At 44.8% G+C, this 22,078-nt stretch overlaps 1 protein-coding gene across 1 annotated transcript in view; it reads left to right on the forward strand.

Moving 5' to 3' along the window:
• LOC120997240 (cytochrome P450 2C14-like) overlaps nucleotides 1–22,078 on the forward strand; it is a 183,763-nt gene that overhangs the window by 157,205 nt on the left and 4,480 nt on the right. The window contains exon 9 of the mRNA XM_040427244.1: nucleotides 4,646–4,787. Within this exon, the coding sequence (XP_040283178.1) occupies nucleotides 4,646–4,787 (142 nt within the window). The remainder of the gene's footprint in view (nucleotides 1–4,645; nucleotides 4,788–22,078) is intronic.

The raw sequence follows: 22,078 nt of genomic DNA on the forward strand, positions 1-22,078 counted from the left end.
GTGTCTTGATCCTTTCTGTTCCATGTATAGTCTGGCAGTGCTGCTTCTGATCCAGCCTGTTTCATGTATAGCCTAGCAGTGCTTCATTGCTTCTGATCCGGTCTGTTTCATGTATAGCATGGCTGTGCTTTCTGCTGATGTTCTTGGCCTGTGTATATCCTGCCTTCGTAAGAGGGCTCCTGGGTTCCCAGGAGGGAGGACATCTAGTCTCTGCCTATGACCGCCATGCTTCCATTCCGCATGGGGTCCAGGCATCTGCTTGTGTGCTGGTTCCCATTCGTCTTGTCTGATCCATGTCCTGAGTTTGTTTGGGTTTCAGTCTTCCTGTTGTGTTCCGGGACCATCCTGGAGGTGTGACCAGTGAGCCCTCAGCCAAGTTCATCCCCACCACCAGGTGCTTTGTGAAGAACAAAGCTCACTGGCTCTTCGCCCTCTGGGTTTTTTTTTCTAGTCTACCAGTGCACTTGGTTCAGTGGTACTGCTAACACTATTGCCTAACCTTCTTTGCCTTTACTGTCATGTTAATTTATTACATGTGTCTGAAAGTATTTTGTTGGTTCCTTGTCTGTAATCTGCCTGTGACCTGTGTGCCAGGCCCCCTGATTGTGCCACAGGGAAAGTGCAGGGACACTTATTCTGCATCAGTTTTGTTTATTTATTCCTACATTTACTTATTACTACATCAGCCATAAACTATGATATGTAATTAAATACAGTACCAATAAGATGAAAGCCTTTATTATTCCACTGCCAACATGTCAACCAATATCATCAAGTCTGCACCCCTGAAGTATCAGTTGGAACCAAAGCTGAGTTCAGTTCCAAGTATTAAAGTGGTTTTCCACTTTAAAAATCAACTACAGAAGTTATTCAACACTCGATCGACTTTGCAAATAAATAACTTCGACTCATCTGAACCCGTACATTTTAATACTTTACAGAAATGGTTTACTATCAAATAACTTGCAGGAGATTGCAGGCAAGAACAGCAATAATATGCTTATTGTCCCCCCACCTAACCAGCCAAACTCCATACCAGCAACAGGCCCTGATGAAAGGTGCATTAAAGGGGCAGCAATTAGCAATGAAGACGGACTATATAGTATAGTCTAGATTATTACAGGAGAGCCGCCAGATCCTCTATCTATACTACACCACAAAGGAAAGCCGACAGATCCTCTATACTACACCACACAGGAGAGCCGACTGATCCTCTATACTACACCACACAGGAGAGCTGACAATTTCTTAATACTACCCCAAACAGGAGAGCTGGTAGATTCTCTATACTACACCACACAGGAGAGCTGACAGATCCTCTATACTACACCACACAGGAGAGCTGACAGATCCTCTATACTACACCACACAGGAGAGCTGACAGATCCTCTATACTACACCACACAGGAGAGCTGACAATTCCTTTATACTACACCACACAGGAGAGCTGTGAGATCCTCTATACTACACCACTCAGGAGAGCTGTGAGATCCTCTATACTACACCACTCAGGAGAGCTGAGAGATCCTCCATACTACACCACACAGGAGAGCTGACAGATCCTCTATACTACACCACACAGGAGAGCTGACAATTCCTTTATACTACACCACACAGGAGAGCTGTGAGATCCTCTATACTACACCACTCAGGAGAGCTGTGAGATCCTCTATACTACACCACTCAGGAGAGCTGACAGATCCTCCATACTACACCACACAGGAGAGCTGACAGATCCTCTATACTACACCACACAGGAGAGCTGTGAGATCCTCTATACTACACCACACAGGAGAGCTGACAGATCCTCTATACTACACCACACAGGAGAGCTGACAGATCCTCTATACTACACCACACAGGAGAGCTGACAGATCCTCCATACTACACCACACAGGAGAGCTGACAATTCCTTTATACTACACCACACAGGAGAGCTGTGAGATCCTCTATACTACACCACTCAGGAGAGCTGAGAGATCCTCCATACTACACCACACAGGAGAGCTGACAGATCCTCTATACTATACCACACAGGAGAGCCGACAGATCCTCTATACTACACCACTCAGGAGAGCTGACAGATCCTCTATACTACACCACACAGGAGAGCTGACATATCCTCTATACTACACCACACAGGAGAGCTGACAGATCCTCTATACTACACCACACAGGAGAGCTGACAGATCCTCGATACTACACCACACAGAAGAGCTGACAGATCCTCTATACTACACCACACAGGAGAGCTGACAGATCCACTATACTACACCACACAGAAGAGCTGACAGATCCTCTATACTACACCACACAGGAGAGCTGACAGATCCTCTATACTACACCACCCAGGAGAGCTGACAGATCCTCTATACTACACCACACACGAGAGCTGACAGATCCTCTATACCACATCACACAGGAGAGCTGACAGATCCTCTATACTACACCACACAGGAGAGCTGACAGATCCTCTATACTACACCACACAGAAGAGCTGACAGATCCCCTATACTACACCACACAGGAGAGCTGACAGATCCTCTATACTACACCACACAGGAGAGCTGACAGATCCTCTATACTACACCACACAGGAGAGCCGACAGATCCTTTATACTACACCACACAGGAGTCAGTGTCTGACTGGGGTGCCTAGAGCCCACCATTAGAATTTATTTTGTGGGCCCACCATATGGATATTCAAATATTACCTGCTTACTAAGCAGCAAGATGCTACCAGATTATTTAATATGGGGGTCCCTGCAGCAACTTTGAGAAGGTAGGTCCTGGGTAAAGGGGATACTGGTAGCTTTCCTCTAAATCTAGAAGTCATCTTAGCTCTGATCGTGTCTATAACAATAAACTGGGTAATTTCTTTAAAGGGGTTGTCAGTTCTGGAAAAAATTATAATATATAGCACTGTAAATCTGATTGGCAGCAATATATAACTGAGCTAAGCAAGTTTTAGGTAAAATAAAAAATAAAAAAATTATATTTCCTCATTTCCCTGGTTCTCTTCTGGCACTTTATTTACTTGCAATAACAACAATATCTGCCCCTCCCCCTGCTCTGCATATGGAGTGAATAAGTCTGCCTTGAGTGACATGTCTGACTGCTGGGAGACTCGGCAGCATGTTGTATGTGTGGGACTACAGGTCCCAGCTGTACAATGACACTGCTGATGCACACAGGATCTTCCCCCTACCTGTTGTGCAATCCTCTGCAGAACTCCTCTGTCAGCTTATGTGCCCAGCATTTGTCTCCTCACTGCCTGCAGCTACTCAGTAAAGCCTTCAGACCTGAGTCTGTGCTGCTGAAGGGGTTAAGAATGCAAGGAGAAAACAATAAGCAGCAGCAGTGCAGGGGGTGTGGCCAGCACTGTGACTTCTTGTGTAAAGACTCATATCTGATCTCTCAGGCTTATGCAGGAAACATTATCAGAGCAGGGAGAGAAGCTGACATCACAGGTCATGTGACACTCAGGGAAATCTGAGAAAGGAGCAACTACAGATGCAGTAAGTGCATGGTAAAGCTGTTACATTTTATTAGTTAGAAACATACAAAGAACAAAAAAATAACTCGGACAACCCCTTTAATAATCTATCAAGATTTTTATATGAACATAGGCTGGTTGAGGTGCTGCACATTTAATATATGTATATAGTGCAGTAAGTTTACTGTGTTATATGCCACTTATGCAAGGGGTGGGAGACTAGGGGCCCACCTTGCTCAGGGGCCCATAGGGGGATTTATCTGTACCCTTGTGGGCCAGTCTGAGCCTCCACAGGAGAGCCGATAGATCCTCTATACTACACCACACTAAAGATCTGTCAGATCCTCTATACTACACCACACAGGAGAGCTGACAGATCCTCTATACTACACCACACAGGAGAGCTAACAGATCCTCTATACTACACCACACAGGAGAGCTGACAGATCCTCTATACTACACCACACAGGAGAGCAGACAGATCCTCTATACTACACCACACAGGAGAGCTGACAGATCCTCTATACTACACCACACAAGAGAGCTGACAGATCCTCTATACTACACCGCACAGGAGAGCTGACAGATCCTCTATACTACACCACACAGGAGAGCAGACAGATCCTCTATACTACACCACACAGGAGAGCTGACAGATCCTCTATACTACACCACACAGGAGAGCTGACAGATCCTCTATACCACACATGCTCGTGTGAAAGAGGCCTTAAAGAAACTAAACCTACATTTACAAGCAAATGTATTTGGAGACTGCAGAGACTTTCAGTAAAGTTAATTGTATTACTAAACTAGCCTTTCTGAATTATCCGCCAGCCCTCAGACCCCTCTCTTACACCTCTTCACAAGGCTGATCACAGTGTTCCACTTGGCAGGGGACTTTTTCCCAGAGTGTGCCCAGTGGCAGTTGGAGCACCCCTACTTCAGAGAGCGATGAAGCAGGATCCCCACCATTATGAGCGCCAGACTACTGCTTCCATTCTCTCCACCTCATTCCTCCCGTGCAGGTCACTGCATAACCTTATGTGCCGTTGTATCATGGAAGTTGTTTTACTTGCAGATTTTGTTGATTTTTAAATTATATATTTTTTCTATAACGTTTATACGTCATAACTGTTTTTTCTCATCCAGGGCACTGCTGTTATCCCATTGCTGCATTCTATACTCAGAGAAAAAACTTACTTTGAGAAACCCAATGAGTTTTATCCAGAACACTTTCTTGACCCTAAAGGAAATTTCACAAAGAATGAGGCCTTCATACCCTTCTCAATAGGTAATGTTTATATGGGAGCAACCACATCATGAAAGTCCAGATGACCACATCTCATTCAGCTTATAGTATCATTGGTAAAAGGGTTCAACTTTCTGAATTGTATGGTTTCAACATTAAAGTATAACAACTAGTGGCTGTTTAGTCCAACACGCATGTTTGATTTCCAGTGTATACCATATTGGTGTCGGACTCCAACATGTTCTTGGTACTCTAAAGCAACGACAAGTTGCTCTAAGGCCCCTTGCAGACGAGCGTGTCCGGATGCGTTGCGCCTGCGATCAGGGAAAATCGTGCAAGTAGGTACGCAATTGCAGTCAGTTTTGACTGCGATTGCGTTCCGATGTTCAGTATTTATCGCGCGGGTGCAAAACGCATTGCATAAAAAACTGACTGTGGTACCCAGACCCGAACTTCTTCACTGAAGGTTAGGTTTGGGTTAGGTGTTCTGTAGATTTTATTATTTTCCCTTATAACATGATTATAAGGGGAAATAATAGCATTCTTAATATAGAATGCTTACTAACATGTGGCTTGAGGGGTTAAAAAATAAAAAAAAATTAACTTCCCTCATCCTGTTTGCGCAGCCGGCATCTTATTCTTTCTTTTTCTTTCAGGACCTGCCAAAGGACCTTTGATGACGTAATCACGCTCACCACGTGGTGAGCGCGGTGACATCAGCGCAGGTCCTGCTGAATGAAGATAGAAAAATCTTCTATCTTCATTCAGCAGGACCTGCTCTGATGTCACCGCGCTCACCACGTGGTGAGCGTGATTACGTCATCAAAGGTCCTTTGGAAGGTCCTGAAAGAAGAAGATGCCGGCTGCGCGAACAACAGGATGAGGCGAGTTAATTTTTTTTTATTTAACCCCTCAAGTCACATTTTAATAAGCATTCTATATTAAGAATGCTATTATTTTCCCTTATAACCATGTTATAAGGGAAAATAATACAGTAAATTTACTTTTATCAATTTACTTACATCATCTCCTGGCAAACATGCGTGAAAATCGCACCACATCCGCACTTGCTTGCGGATGCTTGCGATTTTCACGCAGACACATTCATTTCTATAGGGCCTGAAAAACGCAGAATATAGAACATGCTGCGATTTTCACGCAACGCACAAGTGATGCGTAAAAATCACCGCTCATCTGAACAGCCCCATTGAAGTAAATGGGTCCGGATTCAGTGCGGGTGCAATGCGTTCGCCTCACGCATTGCACCCGCACGGAATTCTCGCCCATGTGAAAGGGGCCTAAAGCATGTATGACTGGATTAGATACTACTCTATAATTGTGTCAATTTAGTATTGACCAAAATTACTGTAGTCTCAATGAAAAATTTTAAAGAAATTATGTAATGGTCTGACAATCAGCCTGGAGATTTCAATAGAACTTGGATGGTCACCTTATTTCCAAAATGTTTCCTAGTTGCCACCTTTTTCCCCAAAAATACCGGTTTAGGTAGAAGTGGTGCGGTTTAGGTTGCGTGACTTCAAACAAAGTGTGATTTAGGAACTATGTATTCTGTGCTTGTTGAGACTGTTTAAACAGATTGTCAGATGTGACTGTCACAGAATATGTCAGGGATTAATATCAATATGCAGCCCCAAATTTTTTTGTTGATCTACGTGTAGACTATTATTGCCATAACTTTTAGACTTGCAGGAAGAAGTAGCGACACTCCCTTTAATAGTGTTTGTGAATGGATTGGGCACAGCTGGTGATGTCCCTCACCATCTTTTGTCTACTGATGGTACTTAGTTTAGATTTTGGAAGCCAGAAGATGAATCAAAGGTAAACGGACTAGAATTAAAGAGTGGCACACTGGAACACTGCAGTACCACAAGTTCCTGCATAGCCTAAACCTAAATAAATGAATACACATTCAAATACTGAGGTATTACAGGAGGAGGCTTCCTACTGGAGAACAATGAGATGAGGCTCTACAGAGGCTGTGTCTGTGGTATAAACAATCAAACAATCCCTTAGGGGGACTAAAACTAAAAAAGGGTTAAAAAAATATATAAAAACCCCAAACGTATCGAAAATGTAAATGGCCCTCTTTCCAAGTTTTACCTAAAAAAAGAAAATAAACAAATTAATTAAAATGGGTTTGCAGACATGGCAGACCCCCAGTGGGGATGATAGTTACCTGGTCCCCGCCACTGGATTCGATCTATGTGGCTCCTGGAATGGCACTTCCGCTCCCCTCTGTACTGATATCAATATCTGTTGACAGGGAAGGGGGGACATAATGTAAGTCACAAATGTGATGCAAGACAAGCAGGTCACTGCTGCTGTCTGTGATTGGCTACAGCAGTGACGTGTCCCCCCTGTTGATGGATGTTGATGTTGGCGCACAGGGGAGCAGAAGTGCTGTTTGAGGAGCCACACAGACCGAATCCAGTGCGGGGTGACCACATGAGTATCATCACCACTGCAGGTCTGGAGGTCTGTTTTCATGTCGGCTAACCCCTTTAAGTATTAAAATATAACAGACAAGACAGAAACCATAAAATCTCTAAACTTTAAGAATTAAAGATAGTAAAGGAAAACACGTTGATGTCCCTTAGTCCATATAGCCAGCCTACATATTGTGGCAATGTAAATAGTGATAGGTGCAGTAAAGTCCTGGGGAAGCATGAAAAAGGGGTTTTGTTTGCATCAGGAGCGTGTCACCAAGGGGCCCGGCCTTGGTGGAGTAAAGGCCCTAGATATAGGTGGCCACTAAATTAGTTGGTGGACATGCAGCACGCCAGAACCTGCAGGGTATAGCGAAGTGAGGTCACGGTTATGGGCAATCGAGGGTTACTCACTATTTAAAGGAGAACCCTGGGCAGGCATGCGGCAGTGAAGGAGAGGTAGACACAAGTTCCTCTGGGGCACACTCGGTATGTAGAGACCTGGCCTGATGTTGTGTGAAGTGCCCTGGATGTTGCAGGTATTTAGAATGCCTGAAGCAAGGTCCCTTTTGAGATTCGTGACTCCAGTGCCTGTAACGGTGGCACACCGGTTTCCAGTAGCAATAAGTGAGGTACACAGGTGGTATAGTGAACCAAACGTTGCTTTACTTAAAACAGTCCAACTTTATACATCAAGATGGTAATGCAGTCCCTTATATCAAATGCTTCACAAGCAGGCTTATTTCACAAGATGGCAGGTATTAATCATGCAAGATACATGGAGGGCAAACAGTCAATGCTTTGCAGTGCTATGCTGCTCGATTTCCTTCAGCTATTCTAGCTGGCTGGGTCCCAAGGCCCGGATGCCTAATTGCTGGCTTAGGCTACTTTCACACTTGCGGCAGAGAGATCCGGCAAGCAGTTCCGTCGCCGGAACTGCCTGCCGGATCAGGCAAAATGTATGCTAACTGATGGCATTAGTAAGACTGATCAGGAACCTGATCAGTCTTAAAAATGCCTGATCAGTCGAAAAAATGCATTGAAATGCCGGATCCGTCTTTCCGGTGTCATCCGGCAAAAACGGATCCAGCATTTATTTTTTCACCTTTTTTTCAGTCTGCGCATGCGCATACCGGAAGGACGGATCCGGCATTCCGGTATTCTGAATGCCGGATCCGGCACTAATACATTCCTATGGGAAAAAATGCCTGATCCGGCATTCAGGCAAGTCTTCAGTTTTTTTAGCCGGAGATAAAACCGTAGCATGCTACGGTTTTCTCTTTTGCCTGATCAGTCAAAACGACTGAACTGAAGACATCCTGATGCAAACTGAACGGATTACTCTCCATTCAGAATGCATGGGGACATACCTGATCAGTTCTTTTCCGGTATAGAGACCCTGTGACGGAACTCTATGCCGGAAAAGAACAACGCAAGTGTGAAAGTAGCCTTAAATCCTTGGTTTGAATAATCTTCCTCCAGTATTGGCACTTGCTTTACTTTACAGATCCTCTGCTCATCAGGTTACTTATCTGATCTTGGGGTGCTGTTCCTGTTGTGAGGGAAGCTGCAGGTTTCTCCCAGGAGGTGCTGTCCTACAACTGGGGTATCTCAACTGAGCTAATCCTAGCCTCAGGAGCTTCAGGTAGCCGAAGTGCCTCCTCTAGTCCCCTGGAATACACTACCACTCCCCTGTCTGGGCCTACCTATATATATCTAGGGCTCTCTAGCTCCCTCTAACGCCTGGGAGGCTAAACTTCACCCTAACAGGCCTGACACCCAGATAACACAGGGAAATACATTGCATGTAAAACACATTAACCCTTGTGTAGTGCCCACCTTTACCTAGTGGGACACTACAGACACCAAGATAGTTAGCTTAACTGGCTCCAGCTAGTCCGGGGCGGGCTTTTACTGGGAACAGGCAATGTGTTGGGTGGGTGCCTGTTCCCCATGCTCCAGTCCGGCATTTTGGAATATGTCCATGTCCAGCGAAGCTATTTAATCCTGTTGCTGGACTTGGGTGTGTCTCCCAGTCTGGGAAAGGACCAGGCTGTGTCGAGGTCTGTGGGAGTCGGACCCTCTAAACCTGTGTGTGTGGGGTAAGCACTGGTGATGTGTTTTGGGGAGCTGGGTGGTAGACCCAGATCCCGATAAAGAGGGAAAGACTGTTTAGTCAGTGGCCAGACGGCTGAGGATTTATGTTTTTGATTTATGTTTTGGTTACTGTTTTGTGCTGATGTGCTCGAAACTAAAGCATAGTTTGGACTTCAATCTGGTGTCCGTGGCGAAGTGTGTGAGAATGACCGCCGATGGGAGAGATCCTGCGAGATGGTGATTGGGGGACTCCCAGAGTGGGCTACGCTAGCCTCCCGCCAGCAAGTCTCTCGGGTCAGGCCCGAAGTTCTGGAATTTCTGAAAGATGGTCCGGTGTGACGGAAACCTAAGGTGATGTCATCTGTGGGAAGTGGCCCTGTTTGGCGGAAAACAAAGGCCACAGAGGAAGTAATGGATCAGCTGGTGCGGGGAACTAATTCCTTGTTGAGGAAGCCGAGTGCTGCACTTGGAGATGCTGCTCTGAACTTGGCTGAGAGTGGGGTGCCGGAGAAAAAGTGGATACATGCTGTTGCCAAGGGCAACCGTTGGGAAGACAAGAAGATGGAGAGCAGTGTGGCACTCCGAAGTGTATATGTTCCCTGTCAGTGTGTACGGAGTCCTGGAGAGGAATGTGCGGAGAAACGGTAATGACGTTGCTAGGAGCAACCCCTACCTGGAGAAAGTAACAGCTTTACCGGTGTCGTCAGTTACCAGATGTTACTGCGAATCTCAAGGATCCCATGCTAGCCCGCGTAAGAGGAAGCAGGATTGCGACATTGGAAGTTGCTGCGTCTATTGTGGAGTCTGCATACGATCCTGGGCGGGCGGTTCCCAGGATCCAGGAGAAAGATGATGAACTCAGTAGAGAGGTACCTGGAGCGCCCTCATCTTCCGAGGCGACAACACCTGTGACGACATTGAGTATGAGCATTCCAGTTATTACTTGTATAGCAGACAAAGTGACAGTGAGCAGGGCTCTGGAGGTTGGCCATGTTGCTGACCAGTGTCCTAATGCCTCAGAAGCCCTGTGTTGTGGTATGAGACAGCAGCACTTGCTCTCTGCCGAGCCAGTCTGTGTAAAAACACCAGGACTAGAGACTGCTACAAAAATGTGACCTTATGGAGAAGGGCAGTCCAGTACAGGCGTTGTTGGATGCAGAGAGCCAGCGGATCCTGGTACCTGCCAGCCGGGTGGCTGGGAACTATGTGCGGGACATTTATGCAGAAAGGGACGTAACTCCTGCAAAACCTGAAACTGTCCCTTTAAATGAGAGCGTGACGGAGATACACATTGCACTCAGTGGTGTGAGTGAAATGACCATTGGAAACAATGGTGCAGACCAGGTGCCAAGTGATTGTGCAGAATTTGTTGAAATGTATAATGGTAATGTGGATTTATGTACAAGGTCTGATGAGGATGCCAACCCTCTTCCTTTGCAGGCTGCGGAAAGCTACCCCTCTTGGTAAAAATGTATACGGTATAAAAATACTGATTGATGTTGAGAGCTCAGAGCTGAGGAAACCCACTGTGAAAAATGTGCATGGATACAGTGTGGCAGTCCTAGAGGGTGTACCACACGTACCAGAGATGGATATGCAGTCTCCACGGGATTCTACGGTTACTGGGGAGGTGTCCAATGTGGAGATGGGCTCATCGAGGCCCCTAGAGGTCAGGGTTGATAATGATCCGAGCGTTATATATAATGTATGTGCTGTGACCGTTAGCAACGCAAAGAGGAAAGCTATTATGTCAAGGTATTGCGAAATTCAGGCAGTCACTAGTAGCGACCAGATGACAGTTATACCTGACGTGACGAGAGCTGAGTGGGAAGACGGCAGCCTAGTGTCTGAGACCCACACCCAGGCAGGGGTAGATGACCTGACACGTCAGTACAGCTGCAATCATGAAGATTTCTCTCTCTCCACACGGTCCCTAGATATGATAGAGAAGGGACTAGCTGTCTTCAGAGTCACCGAAGAAGACTGCAGCAGACACAAACAAAGTGCTTAAAGGGACCCTGAGTGGAACCCCCACAGGGTGTCCAAAAGAGAATGGTGATAAGCCTATATTGGCTGCAGCAGAGCAAAATGAAGAGCATCTGGAACAGGAGGCCCTCTCCTTGGCTCGGTCCCTTGAAGAAGTGCTGGAGGAGCGAGGTGAATGGGAGAGGCTGAACAAGCAACTCAGAGCAGAGATGGAAGATCTCATGAGCTCAAAAGATGATGTTGTGAAGAACATCTATGAGTTGAATAAGTCTAAGCCAGAGCCTGTGAAGAATGGGTCTGGAGATGGTGGTGCTGGGGTGCCGGCCGAGGCAGAGAAGATGGAAGATGTATCTGCTGAACCAGTTGATGGGGCTTATGTGGATCGAGAAGCCAAGAGACTCTTGGCAATGAGTAGCCAGGACCTGGTCATGAAAGATGTTCCCTCTGCCGTCAGTGCCTTTCAGAAATCGAGCCAATGAGTCATTGGCCCACAAGCAACTAAAGCAGGGAGGAATCATGTTTTCAGATGTTTGAAAATGACAAATATTCGATATAGCGAATATATAGCACTATATTCAATATAGTGCTATATATTCATTTTTTAGAATATTCATCTTTTTTTTTTCCTTAAGTCATGATTCCTTCCTGATTAAGTTGCTTGTGGGCCAATGACTAATTGGCCCACAAGCAAGAAGCAGTGAGGAATCATGTTTTCAGATTGAAATAATGACCAATATATAGCACCATATTCTAAATATTGCTATATATTAGTTTTTTTGAATATTTGTCATTTTTTTCCATCTGAAGTCATGATTCCTCCCTGCTTAAATTGCTTGTGGGACAATGACTGCTCACTCCAGATGAAAAAAAATGACAAAAATTCAAAAAACGAATAAACCGTATAGCACTATATTCTATAGTGTTATATATTCATTTTTGACCCACTTCGCATTACTTTTTTACATTGCAGATTTTTCGCAATCGCGAAATAATCTCGAATATGTGACGAATATTCTACCATATATTCGCGAAAATATTGCAAATTTGAATATGGGACCTGCCACTCATCACTAATCACAAGGAGGGAAAAGTTTTGGAAGATGGTGAAGAGTATGTAGCAGACCGTGTCAGCGTCCTCAGTGATCCCTCTGTGACTTAAAACTATTGGGTGTCCAAGCTGGACACGTGGCACGAACTGGCGATCTAAGCCTTGGAGGTGCCGGCCTGCCCTGCCGCCAGCGTTTTGTCAGAGTGGGTATTTAGTGCGTCTGGGGGCATAATAGCTGATAAGCGCATCCGCCTGTCAACTGAAAATTCTGACAGGTTGACTCTTATCAAAATGAACAAGGCCTGGATTGCCCCTGACTTCTCTACTCTACACTGCATTCCCATGCACCCCTTCCACCACAAAAAAGGGTATATGGTTCAATATTCCTTTTCTCGTCCTCCTCCATCATATCAACATGCTTATTAGGCTGCCCTCGCTCCTAATGTTTTAGAGGGTCACCAGCAGACCCTCACCCCTATTTTTTTAGATGGTGTTCAGCTCAGCAGCAGACCCTAACCCCTAATTTTTTAGATGGTCAGATCAGCAGCAGGCCCTCACCCCTAATTTTTTAGATGGTCAGCTCAGCAGCAGCCCTCACCCCTAATTTTTTAGATGGTCAGCTCAGCAGCAGACCCCCACCCCTAATTTTTTAGATGGTCAGATCAGCAGCAAGACCTCGCCACTAATGTTTTAGAGGGTCACCAGCAGGCCCTTGCTCCTAATGTTTTTGAGGGTCGCCATCAATCATAATTTTTTTAAGAGTGTGTATGATGCCCTCCTATATGTGTAATAAAGGGTGTATTGGAGTGCCGATTCCTTGTAATTATTGGCAGCCCTTTCACTTAGTGCATAGGCTTTATGAGTGTAGGAGTCCCACTACCTGAACAATTGTACCACAATGTGAATGAGGTCCTCTTTTATGTGATATACAGGTTGTATCGGAGTGCCTTTTCCTTGTAATATTTGGCAACACTTGTACTTTATATACAAGTAAATATACAGGAAAGAGTGTTTCTAACAATTTTTCCTTTAAAATTAATTTTATCTTCAGTTTTGTGCGTATTATTGTCAGTCTGTAAAAATGGCGCACTACTCGGACAACATCGTTCCCAGCAGCGACCTGTGAGTCCAAGATGCATCCAGACATCCTCCCCATGCTGTTCCTGAACCATTTCAGTGGTGTTTCCATCAATTTCAGACCTTTTTCTATGAACCAGACACCCTCCCCTCTTCAGAGCAGGGGGTGCCTGGTTTAATGCTCTGGTTTTCCCATTGACTTCCATTGTGCTCGGGTGCTCTGTACAGCACCAGAGCATCCCAAAGTGTTCTACTCGAGCACCCGAACACTTTGGTGCTCGATCAACACTAATCCAGATACATCTGTAGCAGTATACTGTCCTCTTCCATGTTAATTACTTTACACAGTTTAGTGTCATCTGCAAAAAATTATATTTTACTGTACAAGCCTTCTACGAGATCATTAATAAATATATTAAAGAGAATAGGGCCCAAGACTAACCCCTGTGGTACCCCACTAATGAAAGTGACCCAATCTGAGTGTGTACCGTTAATTACCATGCTCTGTTTTCTATCACTGAGCCAGTTACTTACCTACATACAGACATTTTCTCCCAGTCCATGCCTTCTCTTTCTATATACTAACCTTTTACAGTATCAAATGTTTTGGAGAAGTCAAGATATACGACATCCATTGATTTGCCGTGGTCTAGGTTAGAACTTACCTCCTCATAGAAACTGATTAAACTACTTTGACATGACCGGTCCCTCATGAAGTCATGCTGATATGGTGTGAGTTGCCTTTTTTCATTAAGGTAATCCAAGATAGCATCTCTTAGAAAACCTTCACCTTTGACCACGACAGATGTTAAACTTTCCGGCCTAAGTTTTCGGGCCCTGTTTTTGGACCCTTTTTGAATATTGGCACCACATTTGCTATGTGCCAATCCTGTGGAACACTCTGTCAGTATAGAGTCTTTAAATATTAGAAATAAGGTTCTGGCTATGACATTACTTAATTCACTTAGGATACAGGGGTGTATGACATCTGGTCCTGGTTATTTGTCTATTTTAATAATTTTAATTCACTGCTGTACTTCTTCCTGGGTCAGACAGGGCACTTTTAATGGGGAATTTACTTTTACATTATGCATTTCATCTGACAGTTTATCTTCCTCAGTGGTGAAAAAATATTTAATAGATTTGCTTTCTCCTCATTGCTGTCTGCAACTTCCCCCTCATCAGTCTGCAAAGGGCGGACACCTTCAGATTTATACTTTTTACCATTTATATAATTAAAGAACATTTTAGGGTCAGTTTTACTCTCTTTGGCAATTAGTCTATTGGTGTCTAGTTTGGCTGCTTTTATTTGTCTTTTACATATTTTATTTTTGTCCTTATAATTTTCCAATGCTTCTTTGCTACCCTCCTGTTTTAGTGATTTTAAATCACAATTAGATTTTAGGATGCATTTTAAAATATCCAATTTTGTGGCTGTAATATTATTTTTGAGGAGTTTGTTGGCCAATGACCTCTGAGTTGGCTAAATTTAGCTTTTTTGAAGTTTGGTAGTTTTGTTCCTCTTTGAAGAAACACTCTTTTGAAAGACAATTGGAAGGTTATTATTTTATGGTCACTATTTCCCAGGTGTCCCCAAACTTACACATCTGTTGTTCTGTCAGGTCTATTTTGTTCTGTTATACATAGACTTACTGTGCATCAGACTCATTGTCAACAGGTGGTGTAATATATAGGCGCATTTACCTAGTTCACCTACTGCGCTGTTTATTCTTAAAGAGGACCTTTCATGGGTCCAAACATTATAAAATAAGTAGCACGTTATGTAAGGCATAAAGCAGGGATCTAATAGTGCTTACTATTTTTCCTGGGCGCCGCTCCTTTGGACCGCTGTGCCCCTGTTAAATTCTCCCGCCTGGTATGCTAATAGAACCGGAACAGGGAGGAGGAGACATCAGGGTTTCTCAATGGGCGCCTCCTTCTCCTGGCTGTAGCACGGTCCAATTGCAAAGGAGAGCATGACATCAAGGGAGAAGGTGATTTATTTATTTTTTTCTCCCTGGCTATGAGACTCTCCTTTGTGATTGGAGAAGGAGACTCCCATTGAGAAACCCTTGCGTCTCCTTCTCCCTGTTCTGATGCTAATAATTAGCATACCAGGCGGAAAAATTCAACAGGGGCACAGCGGGCAAACGGAGCGGCGCCCAGGAAAAAGAGTAAGCGCTATTAGATCCCTGCTCTATGCCCTACATAACACACTACTTATTTTTATAATGTCTGGACCCATGAAAGGTCCTCTTTAATCTGTTCTGTTATACAAAGACTTACTGAGCATCAGACTCATTGTCAACAGGCGGTCTAATATACAGTATAGGCGCATTTCCCTAGTTTTCCTACTGTTCCCTTAATAATTAAATTGTTAAGTTATACTTAGACTTACTGTGCATCAGACTTAGTCTCAACAGATAGTCTAAACAAAAGCCGTTGAAAAGGAAATTATGGTGTTGGCTAAACACAACTAGTTAGCACATCTAGTTAAGCATATGTGTTAACTGCTGCACCTTCAATAATTAATCTGTTCAGTTATACATAAACAGGCTGTCTAATAATAAGGCGCGTTTTTCTACGTCATCTGCTGCTCAATTCAAACTTAATCTGTTACATTACTGAATCAGTCACAGTACACTATGGCCAACAGACATTTGCCTAGGACCTCAAAAGGAATGGGCAGTGGCAAATATGTTGCTGTAGCTGGCACAAATAGCAGCAGAAGAACGCCTGGTAGTAGCAGTAGCCACAGCAACAGGCCAGAGAAGCCACTGTTATCCTCTGGTCCTGTTTTGATCAACAATCCAGCTGTACTGGTATGGTTGACTAGCTCTTCAACATCATCTCCGGTGACAACAGATTCCTACATTCAGGAATCAGTGGGTTCATCTGACACCACACTTAGGTTGTTCCTGGTCCTTGCTAACTAAGTGCCCTCATCTGTCCTGCAACTGCCTCTTTTGCTGCTCCTCCTGCTCTGTAGGTAATGAATGCTGTCGGCTCTGCTCTTGTTTTCAGCGAGGGTAATCTTAATGAGGACGGTCAGCAGCTACAGGCCAGCATGGACATGTCCACTGTGTCCTCTCTTCGGTGTGCAACTAGCGATGATAACAGTTGAGTGGGAGCATGTGTTGAGGGCGGTCAGGGACGTGACCATGAGACTGGTGAGGGTGACATAAGTGATGACCAGACAGTAGTGGATGATGATGTAGATGATGGCACGTGGGAGCTGAGTGAAGAGGGATCATCATCATCATCATGAGGGTGGCAGCAGGCATGTGAGACAGCAGCAGGATGGCAGCGTGCCGATGATCCATCAGGGTGGAAGCAGTGGGAGATCTGGAGCCAAACGGAACCGCCTGCTAATCGGGCACCTACCTGTCAGAAAACAGGTGTAAGTGTTCATAAAGGCAGCGGCAGGCAGTCAGCACATTTGGGGGTAAAATGCCATACTCGGCAGTGTGGGAAATCTTTATCCAGTCGCTGGAGGATGATAGCGTTGCGGTATTCAGGATATGTGAGCAGAAGGTGAGGCGGGTCAGGGTGCTAATGTTGGCACCATGGCCCTGCGTCAACATATGGAGCATCACCATAAAATGGCCTGGGAAAACTATGGCATTAATGTAGTGGTACAGCCTGATGCAGCAACTCCTGCATCTCCCACACCTTTTCCAGCAGTCAGGATTCCTTAACCTCAGCAGAAGGAAGCTGTCATTGCTTCCCTTCATCTATTGCTATCCCCTCTTCATCACGTGTAGTGTTGGGTGTGAATTTTCGTATCGCGAATTTTAATCGCAAATATCGCCATTTTGAGAATTTGTGAATATTTATACAGTGTTATATATTCGTATTCGAGAATACTCCAGATTTTTTTTTCTTGAACACATGATCCCTCCCTGCTTCTTGCTTGTGGGCCAATGAGAAGGATGCAAAGTCTTTGTCAGAGCTTAGCAACAAAACCAATAGGAAAGTTGCCTACCCCTTACTATATAAGAAACTCCCCAGCAGCCATTTTCTGCATTTTTTTTTTGCATTTATGAGAGACAGCAGTCATTGCTCTGTGCTTTGCTGTGTCAAACTCCTTACATTCGATAGTTAGCTTATATATAATACAGATAGTTAGTGGGAGATAGTCAGTGTAGGTTAGATTGTGATATAGTGTAGCTGATAGGTTCCAGTGCAGGGTGTTAGTTAGTGTGATAGGGATTAGTGTACATACATACATGCTACAGACATAGTGCTGTGATGTCACAAGTTCACAACAATACTTAGTGCAGCAATGAGAAATATGTATTCAGACCTGCTAAAATGTGAAGTTGCACGTATTGCGCAAAAAAATGCACATCATTAATTGCCGATTTTGCGCAATCACAAATATATTGGAGTACTCTATCTGCATATAAAGCTATTGTAATGTTCTGCCATGCCAACCATTTTCTCCAGTCTCAGGAAACCTCTAGTAGCGTGAAAAATGTACCAAAAGTAACCCACGCCTGTATTGCACGTGCATTAAGTGAATATTACATTGCCGATTTTCGCAATCAAGAAAATTTTTGCAAATTGTCGAATTTATGACGAATATTCGCCCAAATATTCAAGAAATATTGCAAATTCGAATATTGCCCCTGCCGCTCATCACTAGTCATGTGTTTCACCAGCAATCGATTTGTATTTAACAGTCTGGATAATTATTAGAGACCACCTGAGTCAAACAGAATTTATAGAGTAAGTGATCAATTATTAAAACTTAACATTTAATATGATAAACATAGAAAATTGGTCCCACGCTTGTGATGGAAATGACGTCACCGCGTCCAATATCGTTTGTTCACGCGAGATGACGTGACAGTTGCCAGCAATCGATTATCAAGGCGATGGCAAAGAGACAACAGTAGGATTGTACTCATCCTGGCCAAGTTGCTGGGTCTACAGTCCCTCCTTTTCCATTTTGTTGACTCTGAAAAAAGATTGAATTACTTCTCTAAAAAAGCTGTAAAAGTTCTGCACATGTATGTTGAGCAGAAGGTGGGCCACTCCTTGAGCCTGTTGGTCTCTGGTACAGTTCATGCCAGCGCTGATGTGTGCTGCTGTAACTATGGTCAAGGACAATATATTTTCTTTACAGCCCATCGATTAAAGGTGGTCTAAGCCCAGGCACACCAACTTGGCCAGATGAGGGCAAAGCCACCTCCACGTTGTAACCATGGTACTTCTGCACCAATGTCTTTTGCCTCTTCATCTTCCACCTTGTCCTCAGCCCACACTGTACACACAGTTCAGAGTGGTCCTCTAGCATACCCCCTAGGCAAAGCATGGTCAACCTGGCCGAACGGAGTCACACCTGGGAGGAACTGTTCCACGTTGTCAACCAGAAAATTGAATCCTGGCTGTCTCCTCCCCAAATGGAGATAGGAACCATGGTCATCAATAATGGAAAGAACATTCCGTCTGTGCTGCGTCAGGGAGGGCTGATCCATTTGTCCTGCATGGCACACATCTTTAATCTGGTTGTCACCTGGCTCCTGAAGTCTTCTACCCAACTGCAAGACATCTTGAAAATATCAAGGAAACTGTGCATGCACTACAGCCACTCTTACCGTGCAAAACATGCCCTCCTGGTGTTCTCCTACATCACCTCATATGTAAAGTTTCCACACGTTGGAACTCCACACTCCACATGTTGGACCGACTGTATGAGCAGTGACCAATCTCTAGACAGACAGGACTACTCCCTGGTATAACCTTGATGTTAGACACTGGGAGCTCATGCGTGACTGCATTCTGCTCAGGCCCTTTGAGGAGGTTACTTTATTTGCCAGGGCTCCTGGATGAATGACATCATTCCACTCCTTCACGTCCTGGAGTTGATTGTAACGGTCGCGTACACACACACACAGGGGGGAGGGAAGTGACCACTGCGCTCCACCCTTACCCCTGGCCTTGCCTACTTGCCTCTCGAGTCCTAATGACAGGGGACAACTGGACGGCAATCCCTAGCTTGGAATAAGTGCAGGGATGACAGACAGACAAACAACAGAACGTGAACGGACCGAGTCAATACCAGGAAAGCTACAAAGTACAAATGGAGCAAGCAGAGAATTGTCAGGAGAAGCCGGGGTCATAAATACCAGGAGAGTCGTGAAGTACCAAAGGAGTCAGCAGAGGATTGTCAGGAGGAGGCCGGGGTCAGAATACCAGGAGAGCAGCAAAGTACACAAGGAGCAGGCAGAGGATCGTCAGGAATTCAGCAGGAGGTAAGTACTCCAGGAAAGACAAAATCACAGGTGGAACCGAAATTAACAGGCAACCTGTGGCCAGCAGGCTGCCTGTATTTATAGTGGGGAGTGAGGGTCATGTGACGTGGCCAGCGTCACATGACCGACAGACCAACCAGTCAAGCACCGAGTGATCAGCTCGGCGCTCAAGGCAGACTTAGGAGCACGGGGCCTCCCAGCTAGCAAAGCCGCCCTGGGAATGAGGTCAAACACAGATCCTCGCTCCAGAAGCTAAGCAGCAGGTCTGCGGCTAATGGGAGACCAAGTGCACCTTCGGAACCCCGTTACAGTGATGCTGATAAATCTGACTGGCAAGGGAACATAAGACGGGGTGCCTATATCTCATGGCCACATGAGCCCTATGGAGGCTGAACTGGCACAGGATAAGGATGAGGAGGAAGACCTAAACATCCAGGAATTCTATACAGAACTAGGTGGTTTATCTGACCAAGCGACAGGAGAGGAGCATGAGGAGCTAGAGGTTGATTACAAAGACGATGCAGATGACCCCGACAGACCATGGTAGTATGCAGTGGAGATGGAAACAGGGAGTCCATCCAGGTCCTTGCGCAAATGGCCAAATGCATGCTAAGTTGCTTGCGTAGTGACAGCCGCATTATCACTATTCGGAAACTGGAGGAAAAAAAAAGTGCTTCATCAACAAAAATGGATTAACGACCAGTGTCGGGGTGACTACGATGGTAATGCATATTGAGCATGAAATGTATGGGGTTATGGCTGATAACTGGAGGACAATCCAGCAAACATGCCAAATCCAGCTAATTCCTACAGTACAGGCTACACAATCACAGCTGAAAGGTAACTGGTCGGTATAGGCAACACCCAACAATCTTCATAAATAAGCCTTAGTATGTGCAGGTCTGACAGCCGCTGTAACAGAATGGTAAGAAGCGGTATAACATGTAGTAAGCACTGCAGGGATCATGTCTAAGACATGTAAGACCTCCGGGGGGTCCCGAATATTGTGGTCAATTCCGAAATTAGTTATCCATGTGCTCAATACTAGATGTTATTGATGGCCAACTCTGTGATGAATCCCAGCACTCGTATTAGGTAGTCATTACTGAGGAACTTTACTTTTCCTTCACAGTGCGCTGATGCCACAGATGCCGTCACCTTAATGAGCTGGATTGCTGATAAATGGATTCTAATGTGTCTGAAGAACTGCCAGTAAAGACTTTGGAATAAATTGTCCACTTCCTTCAACATGTCCTTTGATTCATGAATATCATTCCATAAAGTCTTGAAGTCCTCTGCATGGATGGTATAAGAAATGTCCATGCGAGGTTCGACGGGCACAGAGAAAACAATCTCTGTGGCCAACACTGATCCAGACACGTCATACCTGGTCGCAAAGAAAGTCAGTGTCACATAAAAAAATTCACGAATAAGTAATTTGTTCCATACCACAAAAAGAGTTGTGCAATCATCCATACATTTTCCCAAAGAGAGCCTGTATCACAAAAAAATTTAACCGCAAAAAGGGCTTTGCCACATAAAACTGCACCGCCGAACGGCAAGTAGCCCCTTAATTTTTTCAACTTTTACACTACACAAGGCTTTTCAACATATAAGTGAACGACAAATATATTTTTCTTTTGCCTACGGAGTCCTTTTGTTATGGCTTTGCACAGGGAGCAAGAATGTTATGCACAATTCTGATGGAACGACTAATCTTAAGAAACTGGACTTGGACTCCAAAGCAGAGGCTTTCCTGTAATGTCTTGTGTGCTGTGGAGTAGTGATGAGCGGCATAGGCATTATTCATTTTCGCGATATTTCGTGAGTTTTTCGCATAATATTCATGAATTCTAGAATTCGTGATCTCCAGTCATTATTTTTGCGATTGTGAAAATCGGCACTAATGATGCGCATTTACCTAATAAAATGGCTGCCTTCCGTGACAGCCTGTGAGACCAGCCCCCTGGATCTCACAGGCAAGCTGGCTGAAGTGTATTACACTGGCCTGATGGTGTATGAGGTGCCCTGGATGTTGCAGATGTTTAATGTGCCTAGGGCAAGGTCCCTTTAAGGTTTGTGATGCCAGTGCCTGTAACGGTGGCACACCGATTTATAGTTGTAATAAGTGAGGAACACAGTGTTGTGGTGAACCAAACTTTTCTTTACTGGAAACAGTTCAACTTTGTACAGTTTGTTGTGAGTACAGTTACATATAGCAGATTCACATCACAAGCAGGCTTTCACATCAATCGCAGGTATACTGTTCCTGGCAAGATACTCAGAGGGTAACAACAACACACACAGATCAGGCTGTACCTTCTCCTCAGAAATACTGTACACAGTTCTTAAGAACTCCTGTCTGGTTTTATCCCAAGGCCCGGATGCCCTAATACTGGCTTTATCCTTGGTAGCAAT

The sequence above is a fragment of the Bufo bufo genome, chromosome 4 (assembly GCF_905171765.1).
Source record: "Bufo bufo chromosome 4, aBufBuf1.1, whole genome shotgun sequence".
Lineage (NCBI taxonomy): Eukaryota > Metazoa > Chordata > Amphibia > Anura > Bufonidae > Bufo > Bufo bufo.